Source organism: Lycium barbarum, chromosome 10, assembly GCF_019175385.1.
Source record: "Lycium barbarum isolate Lr01 chromosome 10, ASM1917538v2, whole genome shotgun sequence".
In the NCBI taxonomy this organism is placed as follows: domain Eukaryota; kingdom Viridiplantae; phylum Streptophyta; class Magnoliopsida; order Solanales; family Solanaceae; genus Lycium; species Lycium barbarum.
This window is the reverse complement of record NC_083346.1, coordinates 39,578,587-39,603,188: the sequence shown is the minus strand read 5'-3', so window position 1 is coordinate 39,603,188 and position 24,602 is coordinate 39,578,587. Positions and strand designations below refer to the sequence as shown.

The 24,602-nt window shown below is 36.4% G+C and overlaps 1 protein-coding gene across 1 annotated transcript; it reads right to left on the bottom strand.

The window, feature by feature from the left end:
* Window positions 1–13,795: 13,795 nt before the first annotated feature.
* On the bottom strand, window positions 13,796–24,383 carry LOC132613522 (protein PHOSPHATE STARVATION RESPONSE 1-like). Its single transcript, XM_060327561.1, has 8 exons — window positions 24,259–24,383; window positions 18,717–19,465; window positions 17,397–17,574; window positions 17,219–17,295; window positions 16,974–17,013; window positions 15,849–15,906; window positions 15,073–15,142; window positions 13,796–14,287 (listed from the first exon to the last, which is right to left on the bottom strand). The coding sequence occupies exons 2-8, from the start codon at window positions 19,329–19,331 to the stop codon at window positions 14,030–14,032; spliced, it is 1,296 nt and encodes a 431-aa protein (XP_060183544.1). The 5' UTR covers window positions 19,332–19,465; window positions 24,259–24,383; the 3' UTR covers window positions 13,796–14,029.
* Window positions 24,384–24,602: the final 219 nt, after the last annotated feature.

Sequence of the window (24,602 nt, the reverse complement as noted above, 5' to 3'; positions counted from 1 at the left end):
ATTTGTTAGTTTTAAAGGGCTAGGGTGATGTCTTTACAGACTGTTTAGTTACTGTTATGTAGTTTCTGAGCGTTCTCAATCCTATTATGGTTATTTAGTTCATTTTTCTAAGTTGTTGGATGACCCTCAATGAAGCATGTATTATTTGGTTTGTTTTATAGATGTTTACCATGTGTCTGTCATCTAAAACTGCCTAGGGTCTTTTAAAATAAGTTCATGTTTTTATATTTATTGATTAGTAACTTAGGTTTAGTCTAAATGATGTTTTGAAGTAACTCTGAAGTGGTCAAGTGATCTTTAGACAAGAAATGCCCATTGAAAAAGGAGTTTAAGCCTTTTACCTTCCCTTGAAGTGGTCTGTTTGAGTGTATTTTTGAAGATTGTGAGGTCTAACACTTGTTTAGACTTATATGGCCCTCTATGATCAATTCAGACTTAAATGACCTTGAAAATCTGAAATATGATGCTTGTCCCTGTATTGTTTACATATATTGAACTAAAAGTTATTTAGGCCTCTAGTTTGCTTGTCTTATCCATGTCCATGATTGAACCTGTTCCCACTCTTTTAAGACAAAGAGGATTTGCAACAACAAAAAATATAGTTTTCAAATCCCTAAACCAACAGATCTGTCTGTAAAAGCTTATGAACCTTTAAAAAATTTCAAACCTCTGATTCCTCTATTCTTCACTAAATGGATGTCAAGATAATAATAAGAGGATTTGTATGTTTTGTGACTGCTTGGCTTCACTTTTATGAACTCTGTCATTTTTAGATCTTGCTAGGCTCCTAAAAAGTAAAGTCATTCACTTGTTTGCTCTGTGAATCCTGGAACTGCTAGGCGTGGTTTGAAGTTTTCTAAAACTGAAAGCTTTTGCTGCAAAGAAATCAAGACCTGAAAAGCTTATGTTGATTCTAGGAAAGTCTAAGTGTTGTTTTGTCCTTTGTGTGTGTTGAGCATCTGTTCTGAGAAGTATAATAAGTAAATAAATCATGGAAGGTAGAACAATTGATAGATAAGGGGCCAAGCAAGTTGTTTTGAGTTTTGTAGTGTGTTGTTCATACTTCTTCTGTAACTTTTCCTTTCATCTAAAGTTGTTTTCCATGTGGTTTATCCTAAAACTTACATATTCCATTCCCTGCTTATCTTTTGAAATTCATGTGTTTTGAATGGTCTAAACTGAATCTAAAGCTTGGCATGTACCTCCTTTGTTTACAATGTGGGCATCTGGTAATTTCTGTGCATTATCTTTAGTTGTATACCTACTATAAGCCTGTCAAAGTTGGAATTTATTATGCCCAATGCATTGTTACAAATCAAAGTTGCCAAAAGAAGAGTAAGTGTAGTATGTGTATTAGACTTCATGACTCTGCTTAAGCCCTTTTGTGGCTTAAACACGTGATTTCCACCCTCACTTGTTTGCAGTCTTGATATGTTTGAAAATAGTACTCTAAGTCTAAAAGATAGTTTCATGCCCCTTTCTTCTGTAAACTCACTGATCCTGTTTTGACTACCCTTTATGGCCTATAAAGACTGTGCTTGATCCTGCATTTGTGTTTGGATCTATTTGTTTAATTCTAGGATTGAAACCAAGTTAAACCATCATTTTTTTAACAACAAAGCTGCAGATGTTCCTACGAGGCTGTTTATAGATTAAAATGATCCTTGAATTATTAATTGAGACCTCTGGGATCAAATGATAGGACTTAAACTAGGATCCAGAAAACCTGGGGAGTAATTGGTGAGCCTGCACATAGTGTTGTTTGATATTTAGACCTGCTTGAGTCAAAACTGGTATAAAGAGGACCCTAGATCTTAAGCTAGTCTTTGTGACTTTTAGGTAAATGAAGAATGGGCTAAAAAATGGCTTTCTGATATTGGCTTAGCTTCTTATTGACTAAAAATGAACTCTTGATCAAACAATTCATTGCCTTATCTCTCTTAACTACTGATTTCCTTTTAAAGCTAAGAACATGGACCATGAGCATGATGATTGTTGCCCCTATCTTGTTCCTTTCCCCCTCCACCTCAGGTTCTGTATTTCTTTGCTTCACTATTCTTCCACTGTTGCTCCTAGTTGTTTTGTCACCTTGAAACTTGCCCTACTCCCCTTGAGTGTGCTATTGTTGTTTTGAGCATTGACATTTGATATGCCTTGCACCATCACTCTTATAATTTCTAAAACTATTTGATTCATTTGTTTCTGTGACTAATTGAGTTGTTCTGTAACCTTTCTGTGTTATATGCATTGAAAATTGACATTAAGTTGCATTATTATAGAACTTTTTGTTGCTTGATTTACTTTGGCTTGTAACTGGAACTTGACCTTGAAATTGGGTGAATTTCGAGAGGGGGGGGGGGGGGGAGGGGTTGGTTATGGCTCGCATATAACCTGAATATGGTGTTTAGAGTTGAGGTTAATTGAATATTACAATGTATATCAAGTGCATATGGAGGGTATGCCCTTCAAAGGGTTTTGCTCCTCATATTTTAGTAATATCCTGGTAAGTATATCATGTATACACAGCTTTGACACTTAGAAAAATTTGAGAAGAAATGAGGGGGTAGTATACTAGTGGTATATCATGTATACACAACTTTGACACTAATGAAAATTTTAAGAGGGAAAAATGGTTTGGGCCTCGGGTCAACTGTTAGCGTCGCTACGCTTGACTTAATGTTACTAGTATTTTGGGTCTTTTTTTTTAACTGGGCTGCTTGATTACCTAGTGCTATCAATTATAATAAATGGGCTCGGCCCAATAATGTTGTGATTCATTTTTTGCTATGTAATAATTATTCTACATTTCAATTCTTAGTTAGTTCAAATTATGAATGTATACTAATATTGTGTATACTAGTTTACATCCTTGTCCATCCCAAACCCGTTGGTGGGCCCCCACGGGGCCCACTAATGCATCTAGATCGAGTCGAACAAATTCGGAGGAAAATGGAGTATACGTATGGACTTAGGGACCAACTTGCAAAAATCTTTCGTTTGGGCTTGGTCGGCCCAAAATCCTTACTCCCTACTTTATGCGATTTCCGTATTTGTACCTTTAAATTCAATATGTTGGAACCCTTATATGATTGTCATACAATTTAAAGTCGCTAAAATTGATTTTTAAAATCCAACTCGTGTGAAAAAATAATAATAAACGGACCAAGAAACTATTTTGGACTCGGAACACTGGACTTAGGAAAATTATTGGACTAGATTGACATTATTGGAACTTTGAGACTGAACTGCCTGGGACCATTTTTGGACTATTTTAAACTTGCGGACTGATTTTTGATATTGAGGACTTATGCAAATATGTATAAAAAATAGAATTGAAATTTTGGTTAGACAAAGAATATAATTGATAGATTAATAACATAGCATAATTAATTACGGTATATATATATATTATGATTAAACTATTTTCGTAAAATTATTTTCATAACTTAAAATTCCTTTTTTCAAAAAATATATTTTTCGGGTGGACTTATGTGGAGTCCTACCTAGGCTAAGAGCCTTCGGGTATTAGCTTAGGTGTTCAAGTCCGACGCACATGCTCAATTTTGAGCGGAACTATACTTCGACGATTTCTTAAAAAATGAACTTTTGCATGTAAATGACACCCTTTTATTGCGGAAATCTAGACTTAAACAATTTTTGTCCAAAACGATTTATAATCATAAGGTAAATTATTAGAACCCGTAGGTAAACCGCAATTGAGCGGATCCTTAATACCGGGGTGCCTAACACCTTCCCTGAGGGATCACCAGAACCCTTACCCAGACTTTGGTAGATTAGGATTCTTTTAAATATTTTAAATGAACCCTTTTCGAACTGGTTTTCCTAATTTCCTAAAAATTAGGTGGCGACTATATGTCCTTTAGAGCACCATTAAGTGGTTGGTGGGTTTTTCCGACTTTCCTGGTACGATTCACAACCGTACTTCCCCGGGACACCTCCATCCTTTCATGAGGTATGTGCGGGTCGGTTTAACTTAGAATTTCCCAACACTCGCTACAACAGCAGCCAACAACAACAAGAAGCTCATACAAGCCCCTTATACTTACTTTAACAAGTATTACAAGTTACACCTCAAACAGTCCAATATACACTTTGTATACGGTATTTATGCACCCCCTTCCCTACATACCCTTCTAGCAAAATCTTAACAACATGACAACAACTATCCAACTACAAATAAATCATCTCAATAACACAACAACAACATGATAAAACAGTCCATAAACTCAACATGGTCTCTAATCCATATTTGAACATCTTGTTTTCACTTTCTTCCTTCAATCAAGTTGTATAACCATCAACCAACCTCAAGAACATGTAATAGAGATGAAACCTTACCTTAATCACACAAGACAAGATTGGATCAAATTACTTCACTAGGATGAAACCTCCAATCTTTAACACCAAAGAGATACTTGAACTCTACTAACCCTAGTGAGTTTTCTAGCACTTAAATCTCTTAATTCTCGTAGGTTTGGCCTTGATTAGTATATGAACTTGGGGAGAGGGTTTCTAGAGGTCTCTAGGGTCTGTTGGGAATGAAAAATGAAGGAAAAACGAGCTTGGACCTTGTTAAAAAAGAGGTCTCAAAGAAGGTGGAGGAGAAGAAGAATACAAAAGAAGACACAAATCAGAAGGAACAATTCCCAAGAAGAAAAGGATATAAAGTGGGGTATAACAAACCAATTCAGGGATGGACGGCAATAGCAGATAATATAGATAATGGGGTGAAGGCTAACAATGATGGGAATAAAACAGGTGTTGCTACTAATAATATGTTTGGTGCTTTGGCTGCTGATGATGGTGAGGAACATGATGATATTAAAACTGAGACGGTTAAGACAATAACATCAAAAGGGAAAGAGACAGCAAAGCCATGGGTAGAGGCATCTTTTTGGAAGCAAATTCAAAAAAGTCAAGAAAGAGGTGAGCAGAGTTTGGGAAAGGTTTTTCTTGATAATCAAGTGACAGGTCAAGAGACATTACTTGATGGTGAAGTAAAGACCACTGATACTCAAGAGGTTGGTTCAGAAAAACAAGTGGATGGTGCAGACTTATTGAAAAGGCATGATCCTTTGGGTGGAAAAATTGGCAATGAAGAGGATGTGGAAAGCTGCACAGAACAATCTATTTCTGTGTCCACAAATATGATTCCTGATAATCCTTTGGTAGTGGAGGAAGCATCTTTTGATCAGCTTGAAGTGGAGAGTAAAGGAGAGGATGTTGATAAAGGAGAGGATCCTAATACTTTAGATCTAGGAAATTCTTCACTGCAAGTGCTGCATACAGAAAAGGTAGAATCTAATAAGGCAGACAATGATGAGCAAAGATCCACAATGGAGGATGAGTCATTGGATCCTAATATAGAGCATATTTCAAGAGATGGAGATTTATCTCCTAGGCAGACTAGTAGCTTACAAAGTGGTAAGAGGACAAAGCAAAATGTTGTGCCATTTCAAGTTACTGCAAGGAGAAATAAAAAACAAGCCTCTCAGTTCTCAATGATAAACAAATTATTATTTTGGAATATTAGATCAGTAAACTCTCAGAATTCTTTTCGGAGGTTGACTGATTTACATAGGAGGCATCATTATGCAGTTATAGCAATTATGGAACCTTTTCAAGAGCCTAAGGTGATTGAAGAATACAGGAGAAGATTGGGTATACAAAATGCAATGGTTAATGTGTCATAGAAGATCTGGTTATTCTGGACTGAAGAATGGAAAGAACAAGTTATAGTTGACTCAGTACAGCATGTTACTATTAAGCTATCTCATATAAATATGCAGTATGAAGCATATGTCACTGCTGTGTATGATAAATACAGTGGTGCAGAGAGGCAGGAATTATGGGACTCAATTGGACAGGTGGCTCTTAATGTTCATGTGCCCTGGATAGTTGGGGTGACTTTAATGTTATTCTCAAACCTGAGGAAAAGTTGGGAGGCCTTCCAGTTCATCACACTGAAACTGCTGAATTTGCTCATTTTGTTAATAATTGTGGTTTTTTGGAGCTAAAATTCTCTGGAGCAGATACACTTGGTGGAATGGCAGAATAGAGGAGGATTGCATATTCAAGAGACTTGATAGAGTTCTGGGCAATCAGGAGTTCATGGACTTATTCCCATCAGCTGAAGTTGTTCATCAGATTAGATATGGTTCTGATCATGCCCCTCTCCATGTAGTGTGTGATTCTCAGACTGAAGTGGTAGTTAAGCCTTTTAAATTCCTGAATTTTTGGACTTCTCATCCAAAGTTCATGGAAGTGGTGGAAAACAACTGGTGGTTGGATTTTGCAGCTAATCCTTTCATTGAGTTGCAGGCTAAAATGAAAAAGGTGAAGCAGGCCTTGGCAGTATGGAGTAGGGAAACATATGGCAATATTTTCCAACAGATATCCACAATGGAGGATGTAATCAAAGTCAAGGAGTTTCAGTTTGAATTGAATCCCTCAAGTCTGAATAGAGAAGCTTTGCACAAAACTCAGGCTGATCTTAATAGATATTTATGCTTGGAGGAGGAATACTGGAAACGAAAGTCTGGCATGAGGTGGTTCAAGGATGGAGACAGAAATACCAAGTTTTTCATAATTATGTTAAAGGAAGAAGGAGGAAGTTGGCAGTTCATACTATACAAAATAGTCAAGGGGACTGGTTAAACACAAATACTGAGATTGGTCAGGAAGCTGTTTTTTTCTATCAACGCCAGTTCAGACAAGAGGCAACATCAGGTGATTATGAGATGCTTAAGAAGACTCCTAAGGTGATCACTAATGCACAGAATGAGGACTTGACTGCTTTACCTAGTGATGAAGAAGTCAAGAATGCAGTGTTTGGATTAAATGGGGATAGTACTGGTGGTCCAGATGGTTTTTCAGGCCATTTCTTTCAAACATGTTGGAGTATCATAGTTAGAGATGTAACTAATATGGTAAGGGCCTTATTTTGTGGTCAAGAACTGCCAAGATGCATCACTCACACAAATCTTGTTTTGATTCCAAAAAAGGAGAATATAAACACCTTTGTTGATCTGAGACCTATTAGTCTAAGCAGTTTTGCTAATAAAATCATCTCTAGAGTTCTGCATGAAAGAATTGTTCCATTGTTGCCTGCTATTATATCAACCACTCAGACTAGTTTTGTTAAAGGTAGGAGCATTGTGGAGAATGTAATACTGGCCCAAGAGATCATCAGGGATATTAATAAGAGAAACAAACTACACAATGTGGTGGTAAAGCTTAACATGGCAAAAGCTTATGATAGAGTTTCATGGATATACTTAACTAAACTGCTTAGATATTTTGGTTTCTCTGAAATTATCATAGATATGGTTTGGAGATTGGTATCTAATAACTGGTACTCAGTATTGATTAATGGGCAGACTCATGGCTTTTTTAAGTCATCAAGGGGTTTGAAGCAAGGTGATCCACTATCCCCAACACTATTCATAATAGCTGCTGCGATTTTGACCAGAAATTTGAATGACTTGCATGATGATCCAGCATTCAAGGGCTATGGTATGCCAAAGTGGAGTCCTCAGTTAAATCATCTGTCATATGCAGATGACACAATCTTATTTTGCTCAGCAGATCCTATTTCTTTAAGAAAGATGATGAAGGTGTTAAGAATTTATGAGAAAGTGTCAAGTCAGCTGGTAAACAATGACAAAAGCTCTTTCTACTTGCATGAGAAGGTCCCAACAAGTGTTGTTGGTAGAGTAAAAAGGAAGACTAAGATGAGGAAAGGAACTTTTCCATTTACATACTTGGGATGTCCAGTATTTTATGGTAGAAGAAAAATAGTGTATTATGAAGGTTTAATCAAAAAAGTGATGAATAGAGTAATGTCATGGCAAAACAGGCTACTGTCATTTGGTGGAAGGTATATTTTGATTGCACATGTTCTGCAGACTATGCCAGTTTATCTATTATCTGCTATGAATCCATTAAAAGGGGTGATTGAGCAGCTGCACAAGATTTTTGCCAAATTATTTTGGAGTAATACTACAGGAGTTAAAGGAAAACATTGGGTTGCATGGGAGAAGATGTGTTTACCAAAGGAGGGGGGAGGTCTTGCTTTCAGATCTCTACATGATATCTCAAAAGCTCTTTTTGCAAAACTCTGGTGGAAATTTAGAACATCAGTGTCATTATGGGGTGTTTTCATGGCTAACAAACTTCATCCTGTTATTGCATAAGCCAGGGATGCATCTCATGCATGGAAGAAAATGGTAACTGTAAGGGAAGACATTGAGCACAATATATGTTGGCAGATCAAGACAGGCACATCTACTTTCTGGTTAGATAACTGGACAAGACAAGGGGCATTGGTTTTTGTGGATAATGAGCATAATATGGAAGATGAGACAGAAGTTAAGGAATATATTCTGAATGGAGAATGGGATCGGCAGAAATTAACCTCAGTTTTGTCAAGCGAAACAGTGGATTACATTGTGGAAAATATCAATCCTGCTTTGGTGGAGGCTGATAATAATAAAGCCTGGTGGATGGGGGGAAACAATGGTCAATTCTCTGTTAAGAGTGCCTGGGAAGAGGTAAGGCAAAAACAAGAAACTAGATCAGTGTATAAATTCATATGGTTGAAGGGCATGCCAATAAAGATCAGTTTCTTCTTGTGGAGACTTTGGAAAGGAAGAATTGCTACTGATGATAATCTTAAGAGGATGCATATCAATCTTGTATCAAGATGCTGGTGTTGTGAGGATCATAAGCAAGAGACCATGTCTCATTTATTTCTAACATCTCCAACAGCTTTTAAGCTTTGGAAACAATTTGCTTCTTGTGCAGGTTTAAACATAGAAGGGCTGCACCTGCAGCAAGTCATTACATTTTGGTGGACAGCTCCTACATCACACAAGTTGCATACCATCTTTCAAGCCATTCCTACTATCCTAGTATGGGAAATATGGAAAAGGAGAAATTCTATTAAGCCTGGCAGAAATACTACATACAGCAAAATGGTGTATCAAGCTCAGCAGACCATATACTAGCTGGTTCAAGTGAAATATCCATGGATGAGGAGACTTCCACCAGACTGGCCATCTATAGTGGAGATGCTCACACAATATAAGCCAAGGCTTCATGTCCATAAGGTGGAATGGGAATTGCCACAGCATGGCTTCAAATGCAATACTGATGGAGCTTCTCAAGAAATTCCAGGACTGAGTGCATATGCATTTTGCATCAGAGATGATAGAGGGGATCTTGTGTATGCACAGGCCAAGAAACTAGGCACAGCCACCAACATGGAAGCTGAGACAGCAGCAATACAAGAGGCTATTCATTATTGTTACTGTAACAATTTGCAGCATATTCAGGTTGAAACTGATTCACTGACATTGAAGAACATTATTCAGGATGTATGGAAAATACCTTGCTGCTAGTGGAGAGGGTAGAGGTGATGCAGCACAGAATGAGGCACCTGAACATGGACGTCAAGCATGTTTTCAGAGAAGGCAATCAATTAGCAGATTTCTTGGCAAACATTGCTCTTCAACATGATGAGTTGTTGGAGTTTCATAGCTTTCAGGAGCTACCAACCATGGGAAGGAAGATTATAAACATGGACAAGCCACAAATTCCATCATTGAGGATCAAAACAAGGAAGATTCTGTTACACCTCAGAAAATTTTCCGTGAGTCTACAATGAATAGATCAACGAAGGGTATGAGTGTGCGGTGTTTTACTAAGTAGGGAATGACAATTCATGAATTTTTGGAAATAAGAAAGTTGCAGAAATTCATTTCAGTCCAGTGGTCGTAAAGCACAATACGGCCCGTAAAGTGATTTACGGACCGTAAAGTGCGATCGTCCCCCAACACTCCAAGAAACTCAACTTTCTGTTAAATGTTGAAATGGTAAAACACGACCCAGAATACGGACTGTAAATCGAAATACGGCCCGTAAACCTCGATCGTAAATCACCATGATGACAGCTAACCCTTCTGTTTTTTATATGCTTAAATACGACCATGAAGGACGGACCGTAAACCAGTATACGGCCCGTAAACTGTGGTTCACGACCACTGTACACCCCGACTGTTGATCATTAAAAATCAGACTTTGAGTTATTAAAAGGGACCCAAGCCTCATTTTATTTCATTTTCTCATCTACACAACTCAAGAGCTTTCTAGAGAATTCTCCAAACACTTCATCTACAAGAAGGACCAAGGGAAATTAATATCAACAACATCAAATTCATGAATCAAAGTCTATGAAACTCAAGTGAAGTTCATCCAAACCAAGAGAATCCCAAAGGAGGTGAAGTAGGGTTTTGGGGAAAGAGGAGAGGCTTCACTCCAGGCTTGTTCCACCAACCTCTAAGGTAAGTTTGATGACTTTTCCATGATGACTAAAGTATTTATATGATGAAACACTTGGATTATGAGAGGGTGTAATAAATGGGTCATAAAATGTGAATAGTGTTATACTTGAATGATAGTGGGATTGAATCATGAATGTTGATGTGTTGTGAGTATAAAGATGTTATAAATGACTTGTAGACCATGAAATGGGTGTGTGGTATGAGAAAACATGATAATAAGCTAGAACCCATGAATGTGGAAATTTGGAGAAAAATGGTGGATTTTTCTCAATGTATATAAATGACGATTGTTGATTACAATATTGTGAGTGTTGTTGTGAAAGTTTGGGAATTGAGATTGGACACGGGAAAAGTAGTACAAACAAAGGAAATGCTGCTCAATTTTTCCTAGAAATAACGATGCGTTCCTATAGTCGATTAGTGAAGGTAGCAACGTGATATTGAAGGGGATCAAGTGAGCAATAGCTTAACTAAGCGACAAAGGTATGTGAGGCTAGTCCTTTTCTTTCTATGGCATGAATCCCATAATATGATTCTTCTCCCTTTCCATGATTCTCCTATATCCCGGAAAGCCAAGAGCCTAAGATCATGAATGGCTATATGAGTCAAGAGATATGATATGACGTTCTTATAAAGTAAATGATGTTGTTCCTTGTATACACTCACCTTATATACTAATCCTTTCAAGGTGAGGCAGAATGTTCATATATGTTCATAATGGAATCGAGGGTTCCCGACCTTACGTCACCTCGATAGAATGCAGTTGTTCTAGAGTCTTTATGCATGTACGATGACAAGTATATTTTGATAAGCATATTATTATAAGTATTTTATGATGAGCATGTCATGATTGCATCACACCGGTCCTAGTTGGCCGGGCAGTCACCGCGAAAGCGGGCAGCTATACGATACACCATGGCCAGTTGGCATGGGCAGACACCACTAGTGGGCGGCATGAGATGGTACCCCGGACGCGGGAGGCCTGGACGCGAGCTAATGTTATTGATTATTACACCATTCCGACATGGACGGGCAGCTTACATATTATGCATATATGATATGATGATGAGTATGAGTAAGATAGCATGCATTACTTCTCTTATGATTGTCATTCAGATCCAGATGTTCCATATTGATGTTCTCATTATATTATTATTGCTTTTCTTCATTGTTTATGCCTCTCATACTCAGTACAATATTCGTACTGACGTCCGTTTTCTTTGGACGTTGTGTTCATGCCCACAGGTAGACAGGGAGGTGAGCTTGATCCAGATCCTTAGTAGTTGCCAGCTGATTGAGAGCACTCCATTGTTTGGAAGTGCTTATGATTCCTCTTTTGGTATATATGTACATTTTGGGCACGACGGAGTCTTGTTCCGTCTATATGCATAGTATGTCAGTAGAGGCTCGTAGATACGCAGTGTGGGTTAGATGGTCTCACGAGATGTTATTATATGTATATAGTATTTTGATGGTCGAGAGGCAAGTGTATATAAAGCATTTACATTTCTACCTAAAATATGTTTTTCCTATAATTCATGTATAAAGTTGATAAATGGGGCCTTGAGCGAGTAAGATGAGTAGTAGAGCGAGTGGTGCTTGGTGGCTAGCCCCGGGTACCCGTCGCGGCCCCTAGCTGGGTCGTGACAGATTCAGCATGCTTAGAAGGATATATAGCTATAGGAGTTATTTGCATTATCATAGTGTAAAACCTGCTTGTGTGAGTTACTCATCAAGATGGTTCAAGTTTTATTCTCTATTTTTTGATGTAGAAGACTCTTTTGATTAATGAAAAACCAAAAGGCATGCCTTCTGGAAATTTAAAACCAAAAAAAAAAAAAAAAGACCTTGTTAAACACTTAAAAACATTTACACCGCCTCAAATGTACGTCGTCCATGTATGGGCGTACTTCCATGTACGTCCCGTACTTTTATCACGTATTTGGACACTCAAAAATCCAACATTCTGCCAACTTTTGGAAAATGAGGTACGGGACGTACTTTTTTTTTATGGGACGTACATTTTTGTACGGGCCGTACATTATTCCGTACTTCTCAGATTTGCGATCTGTCAATTGCATTGGAAAGAAGACTCTCGGAACTTGAATTTACATAGGTTATGAGTTCCATAACTCCTCATATTCTAGAAGATATACCTCCCTAGAGATGGACCAAAATTCTGTCCAAAATTCTGCCGGGTGTTTCCTGATTTTTAACAAACTTAATTCCTTCGATTCGCTTGACCCCGGAACCTTTAAATACTTACTTAACACTTGTTAAAGGTCTTCCTTAACCTTATAGGAGTTCCATGGCCTCTTCGCGCTTACGTTATTTTACTTACGACACACGCGACGCAAAAATTTACGAGGTGTAATAACAGACTCATGAATTTGGTTTGTGACACAAAGATAAGTTATTTATGATATGAAATAGATTCTTGGAACTTATCAAAATAAAGACTATAAATCAAATTGAATAGAAAGATAAAGAACCCGACTACGGATCAAGAGTGCAAATATATATATATATATATATATATATATATATATATATATATATATATATATATATATATATATATATGCTATAAGATTCTAAGAAATTTATATTAATTTGGTCCAATAGTAAGTCACCTTCACCTACTAGAGTTATAAACATACCATGGTTAATTAAAAATGCGCAAGAAAAAACATCTTGAATTGTTGGTTAATTGTCATAGATGACTTAGAATCAATAGATTATTATCTAATGAGTTTTTTTTCTGTTTTATTTTAGTGTTATCGATATTTATAAAAGATGGTCATATGTTACCTTCTCAAAAAAAATATTTATAAAAGATGGCCCTTTCTAGCGAAACTCTATTGCATCAAACGACAAATACATTATTGAGAAAAAGTTAAAACTTTTTTGGATGAAATAAAAATTGACTTCGTGCAACATTAGAAAGATCTCCCGTTCCTTGCTAGAAAAAAGTGGCCACGAAAGAGGAACTACGTGGAATAGAATTGACTTTCTGGTAGTCGTGGATATTACTTTGTTGTTTCATATTTTTAATTTTAGCTATTTGGGATAAATGCTACCATTGAAATGCGAAAAAGTTAATCTTAGTTCAAAAAACTATGTTTGGATGGTATGATATGGATAACAAAAATATTTTCAACAGCAAACAACCCGTTTACGTATACACACATATCATCAACGCCTCCTAGATTTTATTTCTTGAGTTTAATATCTTATCTCTTGTATATTATAACTCTAGTTTTGTCTAAAGCATCACTTATATATAAACCAAAAGTAGAGCCCTAGAGCTCCTTTTTGTTACTATCTTGCAAAGATTAATGGTCTTTCATGTAGCTTCAATAACTGTGAATCAAAACTACTCTAATAGATATTGCAAGTGGATGCATGCATCACCTATTTGGAAATGCAAAGAGGTTGAAATACTGGTTATTTATTATACTAGAAATCTTTTTTTTTTTTTCACAAGTCTGTCAACAACATAGGCACCATAATCCACATTACAGCTATTCTCGCTACAAGGTTACAAAGTGTCTGTCAAGGTCACCAAGGGGATGTTTCCTCCGATTTTGCACGTTTTGCTAGGGGAAACTTAAGTCTCTACCATCTGAGTCATGATTCTCACAAGCTCTCCTTTCGGGTGATTTTCATTTCTTATTCTCGGTAAGATCATCTGCAGAGCTTGAAGCATCATTTGAACCAAGTCGAACGCTGAGATGATCCTGCTCTGGTGCATCTGATTTGTCATCGGGAGGGGCATGCTTTATTCCGGTGGATGGTGAAGGAGGTTCATCTGATTTTGATGATGATACATTTAGTTCTTTTCCCATGTTTTTTGTCTTCTCAAACATCATTTGGAGGTATTTCCCTTGTTCTTCAATTCGCAGTTGTAGCTTTCTTTGGATCTGAGGAAAGAGGTATCTTATTAGAATGATCAATTGTTCCACCAAATGTAAAAATGTAAGATAAGTACAACCATAAACAATAAAGATACACCAGTAACTACGTTTCTGATAAATTCTCAAGAAACAGCACAGGGAGAATGTAAATCTTTAAACTTAGAACAAAGTGTCACCAAAATACTGAGAAAACTAGGATATTCTGCATGGTTGCTAAAAAGGTTTATCTTAGACAATGGCAGTAAAAGTTGCAGGGATCCAAAATTTTGAAACAGGGAAACCTGAAGATTGTCCACTACCCAGATAAGACACCATAAACACCAATACATTATTCACAATATACTATACCTTTATTATTCAATATTGAGGAGCAAGGGGTAATGTTAATATGTGTATCGTTAATCCGATATGCAGCCCAATCAAATGACAAGATATTCCTTTGAAGGCGAGGGATTTAATTCCATGCCAATGTTTAAGAAAGAAAAGTTAATCTAACCGTAAGCCAAACAGTGTTTTATCAAAATACATACATCTCATATTTTAATAGGTCAACAAACACTCGACTGCTAAATTATACAAGCTTATAATCCACATATTATATAAACTACCAATGTTTGTTCTTATCATAATATGGGATGATCCAGTAAGAAGCATCTGCCAAATATTCTAATACATTCTGCCCCTCTCCTCATTTTCAGAAACTTGTATTTTCAATTTAGAAGTAAATCAGGAGCAACAAGAAGCAAGAATAGATGCACGAATACTGTTGGGGTCTTTATTCATTCACATACCTCAAGTTGTTCATGAAGCTGTTTCTGAACTTCCATCTGCATTTTCAGTGCTTCTGTTATCCCCATAGTCCTGTAATCAGATTCCAAATTAATAACAATATGTTACAATTAACTGAAAAAAGGAAGTGCTCTTTCCAAGGAAGTCTCCCTATGTTACACAAATTAGTCCTTATATTTGTGTCGAATGACAGGGGCATGCACAAAATTCCCATATAAAATACTCTCTCCGGATCAAAAAGTGTATCCACTTAGCCTTTATTTTTTTGTTCAAAAATAGTGTCCACTTACCAAATCAAGAAATAATTGACCTTATTTTTCCAAATTTGCCCTTATGAAGTGTTCACTGACCAAATCTTAATACCTATTTAATTAGGGGTAGTTTAGTCAACTACCTATTTTGACTAGAAGTTAGTGTTTTCTTAAGGGGTGTGCAAATGGCTAAGTGGACACTCTTTGTGAACCGGAGGGAGTACCAAAGTTGTAAAAGATAACCCTCACCTGTATTCTGGACTAAATTCTTCTTACAATTTGTAAACATTATAATTTTAATCCTAAGCTTCATGACTAGTCAATAGTCATATTAAGACTACCAAAAATGGACAGAGGGACAAATGTCGGTGCAGCTAAAATGACATGTCTTAAACAAAGATACTCAGTACGAACGACAGAACAAATTCCTGGGTATAACATTATGCTTATTGCAGCAAAATAAGCAGTTATCCAAGATCACTGATGAATTAGTGATATGTTTCAATAGCAGCAGAGTAATGACTTACGTTTTCAAGTCCAGAGATGGCATCTCTGTGACGATATTTGGCTTCTTTTCTGAAGTTCCTGTAATAAGCAGGGGACAGTCTTATTCCTCAATTTCAATAGTTGAAGTCTTGGAAACCATGAAAAAGATCTACTCAGCATCAGCATATGAAACATAAACATTCATGCATTTCATTGTCTCATGAATAAAGACAGGTAGGCAGGAACTACTAGCACAATAGTAACTACAATGAAATATCTTTTAGAATCACATGCCACGATAGTCTTGGGTTTTGAACTCTTTATTTCCTTCCTATGTGGATAAAAAAGGTACCCTTTGGACCACGCCCATTTTTATAAGGCCACCATGTCAGAGGCCCTCTAAATAGATCTTATAAAATCTGATTTTTTGAGGGTTTTCAGATTTGTAAAGAGAAAGAGAGCTGCAATTTTGAGACAGAAGAGAGAAGAAGATTGCAGAAATATTCCGTGCGACCAGCCTTTTCAAATTGCGTTTTGCGCATTATTCACCGTCGGATCGAGCAGACATTTGAACTGAGTGTTCCTTATATCTTGATCTTTGATTTGAAAGGTGGAGATTGGATTTGGAGGGCTATAACTTCAGATATTGCTGTAATAGAACCTTTGTTTTTGGGATATTTCTCTCCTTTCTTCAGTTGTTTTATCGATGCTCCTTGTTTGGCATTGATATTGTGGTATTTTGAAAAACTTTTATGACCCTCTTGCTGATTTAGTGGAGCTTTCGTCCCATGGTTTTTTACTCTTCACATTGAAGAGGTTTTTTCACGTAAAAATTTGGTGTCTCTTGTTTGATTTATTGCTGTCTTGCCATATTTATTTGTTGATTGTTATAGCTGGCTGTTGATTGTTCCTATTTTTGCTTGTGTTTCAGGTCTCCTCTTGGTTCAAATAGATTGGAGAGCATTTAGCCAATATATTCCGCTGCTACCTTTCTCGTGTATTGCTTAGTGCTTGTTTTCCCCCAACAGATAGTTGAAGTATGATAATTTATTCTCAATGCCCAACGAAAGATGTTTTTGGGTATTTGAGACAATCAGTAAAATATGGTGCAATAAATGTCTGATTTATGGAAAAGCTTATCAAGTAATTAATAAGGCAACTTCTACCTTCAGAGGGTTCTGGTTTGTATCTGGCAGTCCTATATTTCTGAAATTGAAACAATTGTATAAAGTGAGTAAATTGTCACCTGATTCTGCAGCAAGGGAACAGTCGGTAAGTGGTTCCTATGTTGCTCGGACTCTTCAAAAATGCCGATGGGTGCGTGTCGGATACTCCAAAAATAGTGTATTAGAATCCGACACGGGTGCAACAACATTTTTGGAGAGTCCACGCAACATAGAGTGGTTCATACCTGCAAGTGGCTTTTAACATGATAGATGGTTAAGCCTTCCACATTCATGAGCTTCAAGACAGCCTTCGGCGTAGCTTCTGTAAAGTAAAACTGTGAGTAAGATATAGTTATGTCATTCGAAACCTTAAATCCTTCTAACTACTGAAAAACAACATCTCAAAATGAAGAGGCTACACACTTTCGCCTCCGCCAAGCTTATTTACAGCTTCCACGAAGACTTCGTGAAGCTCTGGTGTCCACCGCATTCGAGGCTTAGATGTGGCAGATGATGGGCTACCAACTGGGCAGCTTTGCCCAGATGAAGTAGGAGGAGGAGGTTGCAGCTGGTTAGCAGGGATCTCAGAAACTCCCAGCAACTGATATGAACATTAGAAACTTATGTTAACTAAGAACATGAAGAAACTGTAAACTAATATCATAAAATCAGAAATGATTCCTAGAACACATTTCTCTGCTTAGATATGAGGTCATGTTGATAATGCCCTTCTAAAGAACACACTAGACGAACTCAAAGAAAGTGAAGCACATGTTTTTCTTGCTTTAAAGTCTAAACCATATTCTGTGTAACAATAACTCAGCATTTCAACATACAAAATAAGTTTAAATTTAACAGTAAAATTATGTTGGATGGTTTCATCCATGAACAAAATTCCATTCCCCGGACCCCGCGCATAGCAGGAGCTTAGTGCACTCGGCTGCCCTGGCTTGTTGAAAGTGGATGTCAAAACAGCTTGTACAGAATTCAACACAATAAAGAAAACAAGGAAATCAAATGGAGCAAGAGCACGTACAACAGGATTAAGAATGTAGGTTAATGAACTATGTTATTAAGGAAATATGGATGTAGTCTACTTCTTGCAGCTTGGTGTAAACTGGATGATGTTTTGGAGTTACATAAGCTGTTAGATTTATTAGCTCTCTACAGGGATATTGATGTCTGCATTGAATTTGCTCTACTGTAAATAATGTAACTACAACACAATCTGGATGCAATTTTAAGTTATGAAACAACTACTTACTTACTTAACCCCCAAAAAATGTTTTGATGATGCTAGATGTGCATTGAAATCTTTAAGGAAAGCAATAAGCATAATACTACTAAGAAAGATGTAATAATCATTTGTGCCTTGGAAACATAAGTGAAGGAATACCATCCCGTCAAATGGGTAAATGTTAACATTAACGCTTTCTTCGGTAATAGAGAAAGTAACAGCAAAGAAGGGAAGTTGTGAATTTTCCCGTTTCTTGCTTGGTTTGACAAGAAAATGACAGAAGGAAATAAAGAAGAAAAAAATCATTTTCCTCTTGGACCCACAAAATCAAATTCTTGAGAAAGCATAGTCAAATTCCTTTCTTTTCTTGTTTTTTTACCCAAACTAAAGAAATAGTAATAATTTTCTTCTTCCAGTTTCTCCTTAGTCTTCTCTCCTTTTAGTTTCCCTTCCGTTCTCTTCCTTTTCCTAGCTTCATAAAATAGGGTAAAGCATAAGAAACAAACCTTAGGTTCAGGATCTGGAAAATTGACATCTACTAGGATATCGCTCCAGCTTGAACCGAGAGTGTCATCATCGTTAATTAGCTGATCAGCCCACTCCTGCCAATCAGATCTCTTAGCGTGCTCATCAGATGCCATGACGCCGGCAAGGCTTTCCACTTGGCCGTTTTGAACAGGAACATTTGTAGGAAAAGCAAGAAACTCATGAACTGAATTCTCTTTGTTCCCCGAGGGATAATTATCTAATGAGGTGGAATGTACACTTGAATTTGAAGCTTGGCTGGCTGCCATAGAACCCCCACTTGAGATAAATGGATAATGACGCATTCGAGTTTCGTGAGGAGAGGTAGGTGAGAAGTGAAAATTTTTGTGGGGTCCAGAAGTAGACGACAGTAGATGCCCTACTGTTCCACTCTTAGACATCAATGAAATTGCCCGTGGAGAAATTAGGTTTGTATTTAGCTCCTTCTCCGAGATAACATGAAGAGAATCTGGCAATCTGGGAAATTTATCCTCCAATTTCGGCAAACTGGGTAAAGACATAGGCGTCGCACCAGAGACAGCCATGCTACTATGTTGTACTTCACTAGATCTTGGTATATATAATGCAGGCCGCATGTTAATTTTTGTCCATAAATTGAACTACAGAAACCAACTTTATATCAATACCACAGTTCCAAAAATTCCTTTCTGCTGCCCAATCATAAGTCTTTTTTGAAAATGATGGTCTCAACCTTCTACATCCAGTGCATCTGTGGTAAGAAATAACAAAGCTCACCATCAAAAAAAAAAAAAATTGGAGTGGGGGCTGCATAAGCGCTAGATAAAATTGAGAACCAACAACTTCATATTTACTCTGCCATGCATATATATTTGATACAGTTAGACTTTTGAGGACAAACTTCGAGAATGACAATGTTATGTCTGATAAATCTATCAAAACAGACTCTGGTATTTCTGATATTTCAAATATTTTGTCTGTAATCATTATGTTGAGCAGCATATTTCACAGCACTTCACTTTACAAATTTAGTCGATATGATTCCGGAAATAAAATAGTATCTAATAAATTTAAATGAAAACTAAAAATTTACCAGTTATAAAAGTTGAAATGCTCATCATTTCAGTTGTTTTAAACAAACCTAAGCATTTGACTCCCACTTTAACATACAAAATTTGGCATTAAGGACTTCTCCTATAATGACACAGCACTTTAAGAACAGCAAGAATTCTAGTTGTCATGGAAAGCATAAAAATTTTAGACGTTTCACGTTAGAGTGTAATGATAATATAACAACAATATGAACTCTTGATAACAAATAGTCATAAAGCATGAAGAAGATAAACATCAAATCAAGATACAAGAGACAAAGTCTCCAAAGGCATCACATTGATGTAGAATAAATAGACTCGAAGTACTGTGGAGAGAAGGTCAATCTTCTAATAACCAACCAGCAAAATTAGAGAAGGAAGAATCAGTGGGCAACATCGCAACCCTAAAATCCTTTAGGGAATAATAGGATCTACTAGAACATTTTTACAAGGAAATGAGCATGCAATTCAAAGAAAGTCAAAGTAAATTTCCCATTTTACTCACTGTTACTTTCTCACAAATAAAATTCTCATTTTACTCTTAATGAGATAATTTATAGCCACACAAATATCTATGGCTTATTTTAGACCACAAGTTTAAAAATCTTCCATTCATTCTTAAACTCCGTGCCCAATCAACATTCACATAAATTGGAACGGAGGGAGTAGTATTTATAAATGTTGCACCAAGTTGGCGTTGGCATTTATAAGTATGCTTTAAGCCTCCCAAAACCCTAGCTAATCATCAATGCAAGTTGGTGATTCATTGATATGTCATAAATGCAAGATAAAGAAAAGAGAACACTTAATATGTCATTGAACTCTCAACCCCCTCAAATATTCTTCTATCTTCATATGCAAAATAACACCAAAGGCTTCCATTTTCCTTACACTCTTCCTGCTACGTCCCAGCCTTTTTTTTTTTTTCCTGCCAACTATTCATCATCTTTCAGCTGTTCTGGGATGGAACCAAGCATATCAATGCACAAACCTCTGAAATGAAGCTACAATGTAGCAAAAGGTGGCCAATATCCTAACCATGTTTCTTGCAGAACCAACAACATTTAAAGGTTATATATCTTCTAATGCATATTGTCTGCTGTCCAAATAGCATTCCACATAAAAATTGCCGCCTTCCTTGGTGCTCTAAATTTGCATAATGATCTCCATATGAGTCTTGATTCACCTTCAATGAACAAAGGAAAAAGGTCCAAATATACCTCTAAAGTTTGCGATTTGTCTTACATTTTCCCCTCGTTTACCTTTTGGTCCATGAAAGCCCCCACTGCTATTTTTATCTCAAATGTACCCCTCCCACTAACGGTTCTCCACCAGGGAAAAATTGGTCTAATTTGGTTTATACGGTGAAAGCCACATAAGGGTATGTTTGGACCTTTTCAATTGTTCAAGGATATGTTTCAAATTGTTGCACAGGGTATATCAAAACCAATTTGACAGTTTAGGGGTATATTTGGATATTTCGTTTGTCTACGTGGCTCCGCTATGACAAATATCAGAGCCAAAATGAACAACTGTTAGAAGGAGGGGCAAATATTAAGACAAATTAATACTTCGTGGATAAATTTGAACCTCTTCCCATGAACAAATGACTGCAAAATGACCTACCATCAAGCATTTCATGATGAACCACATCAAGATTATCATCCTCCCCTAATGGTGTGTGACTATATAGCCTCGAAAAGAATGCTTCCAGCTGTTTGTATTCGTATCCTATAAAGATCTCATGAAAATACATCCCAAGAGACCTGTCATACCATCCTGATTTAGGACCTAAGTATGTGATAATATCTTTACTGTTCAGAAGAATATTGAGACTATTGCTGCATTTACTTAGAATATTGTCATGCTCAAGAAGATTATTTGATGCTAACCTAATTTGCGCCCTTCAAATTCTTGAAAATGATAAAACTTACATAATGCCATCTTTAAATCCAAGCAGCTACTGAGATCTTGATCAAACACAGAAACATAACATTCTATCACGAGGTGTTCTTGAATTCTAAGACAAGCAAGGTAGCTAAAGTTGAGAAGCATTCAGCGAGACAAGATTCATCAAATAGATTTTGTGCAATTTCACTGCAAACTACCAAGACACCCAGAACTCAAGATATCTGTTAAACAATAACCAGCACCTCACAGAATTAGAGCTTCATCAGAGGTGGAAACCCCTTAAAGAATGCTTCAAAGCTCGATCCATATAAAGAGAGAATCTTTTTTCCTTCTTTTACATCATATTTGACATGAAAGCTGTTGGAGTTCATAGTATTCAATGAATATTGTTGGCTTAATACATCGACAACCCCTTAAAATTATCAGCGAATTTCAATTAGACACTCGAACAACTTGTTCCAATTGAGCGCCTGAACACATGATTAGACACTTTCGGTTCAAATTTTGAAAAGAAACTTTTGTGTGTGTTCTCACGTGCCCTTTACGTAGATGAGTTAACCACTTAAATATGCTACATCCTTTAATTTTACGCATTAACCTAAATAAACCGTAAAACCTCAGGCTTGTCCCAGTTGAGGTTGATGTATATAATTAAAGGAGATGACAGGTTTTATGTGGTTAACTTAACTACCCAATAGATGCTTGAGAACACGCGCAAAATGCTTTCCAAAATTTGAACCGAATGTGCTCTAAGAGGAACAGTTTATCATGTGTTCATGTGCTCAATTGGAAATGAAATTTACAGGCAAGACTGAGGAGTTGACCATGTATTAAGCCAATATTTTAACTATGTAGAATCTAAGGGAGCCAACACTTTTTCTGATGTATAATCTACATAGATCTGGATTCTGGAAAGTATTGGCTCGTTATGTCTCCCATAGGTGAACATTCTCTCTGCCTTTTGACATGCTGGTCCTCATATGTAACTCTCCAGAGTAATACAGATTTGTACCCAATACAAAAACTTCCAGATGAAATTAAAACTTTGCTTGATTCCAACATTTGCACACCCATTTTAGAAAGATATTGGAATGAAAATGCTGCTAATAGTTTCTTCGTGATTATACTTTCCATCGATCATTACCACCTAGCAATATTAGTATTATTTTAATTTTTCTGGAACTTAACCTTCATATTTCTGATAAATAAGTTTCACATCCTTAATAATTGGAATAAAAGAAAAGGATCTCATAGTTTATGGGAAACTTTCATGCTCTAATGCATCCATTATCTTGAAGAATAACTCAACACATCAGGTCTGTTCACAAACAATCTTTCCTATTTTGAGATTTGCTGAACTCTGCTAATCTTCCTTCAACTTTATTCTGTTTGGGAGGTTAATCTTCCCGTTAAGATCAAACTTCACTTCCAACCATATATATAAATATCAATACTCAATAGCAATGAAAAATCGCAGTTGCAACTTGCAAGTCCCAAACAGGTTGTATGTCTCAGTAATCATGAAGTTTTACATAAAAGACAAGCTAACAAACAACCAAAAAAGAAACATTTCTCTCATGGTTCATTCCAATTTTATCGGATGTCCGCGAAAGGACATAAACCACTTCTCCCATGTTGTTAACATGCATCAGTTTTTAAAATTTGAAAGATCAAAACAGGAAAGTGCATGGTCGCTCACCCCTAAATAATTCATGAAAACATCATGAACCTAAAGAAAGGAGAGAGAACGGTTCAATTAAGATCTCTGCCGGAGGAAATGTGTTTCAACCAAGATTTAAATGATAGTTTTGACACTTTTGGAATCAAAAGAGTCAAAACTAGTCTCTTCTATTCTTAATACTATATCCTTTTTCCTTCCTTTCTAACAGCTTATGGACCATGTACTAAACTTTTGATCACACCTTTCTCATACAAATTAATGATCCAAATTTCATCCTCCTTTAGTTACAATCTATAATGGAACTATATCTAGGAGCAGGTTAGCTAGTCAACCAAATCATAGGAAACATATGAAGATGCTGCTAAATTTATTAGATAACTCTAACATTAACAGCTATAAAACACAAATATGGAAGTGCAACCAAAATGCCAAGCAAAACCCAAAAAACAATGGCCACAACTCAAATATAGCCAACTCTACCTTCCAATTTTATTTCATTAATTGCACCCACCCACCACCATCAGCACCACATAAAAAAAAAATTACTTTCTCTTCTAACAACAATGCAGTTCCAATGAAGTAGGTCCCATACACCAATAATTGTTTTCCTAGAGTTCCAAAGAATGAAGAGAGCCATTAAATCAAATCTACACAAAACCAACAAACTAAAACTAAAACCAAAAAAAAAAAAAAAAAAAAAAGGAGCAACATTTCCAAGAATTAGAAACAACCGAAGTTCAGTTAAAGCAAATTACTCAAACAAGCACAAGTTCAAGAAAGAAAGACTTAGCTAAGACAAGAAGAGAAAAGGCAGATAACTCAAGAATCCAAGTGGGAATTTATAAAAGATAAGAAATGGACCTTAAAGAAGCTGAACTCAAGAATCTAAGTACCAAACTGGCAAATCCAAAGCTGGCAGATGAACAGAGAAAGTAAAGAAAAGAAGGGATCTCTAAATATAGGTGGCTATGTGTGTTTTATTTATTAGAAAGATTCCAAATTAGTTTCTTGACTTTTATATCCAATAAAAATAAAAGGGTAATAGCACTTTTGGTCCCTGAATTATTGGTTAATTCTTCTTTTAGTCCCTAGTTTATTTGACTAAGCATATTAAATTTTTAATTAACTGAATTGTGCACTTTTAATCTCTTTACTTCTGAATATTCACAAATTTATCATAATTATTAACTATTTCATCACTCATT

What these genes read in the sequence shown, in the direction of transcription:
- LOC132613522 (XM_060327561.1), bottom strand. Translation starts at nt 19,331, where the DNA reads ATGCGGCCTGCATTATATATACCAAGATCTAGTGAAGTACAACATAGT. An exon ending in TAAGCTTGGCGGAGGCGAAA is followed by an intron (nt 17,296 to 17,396) that starts GTGTGTAGCCTC and finishes TTTACTTTACAG; the next exon opens with AAGCTACGCCGAAGGCTGTC. An exon ending in AGCTTCATGAACAACTTGAG is followed by an intron (nt 14,288 to 15,072) that starts GTATGTGAATGA and finishes CTCTTTCCTCAG; the next exon opens with ATCCAAAGAAAGCTACAACT.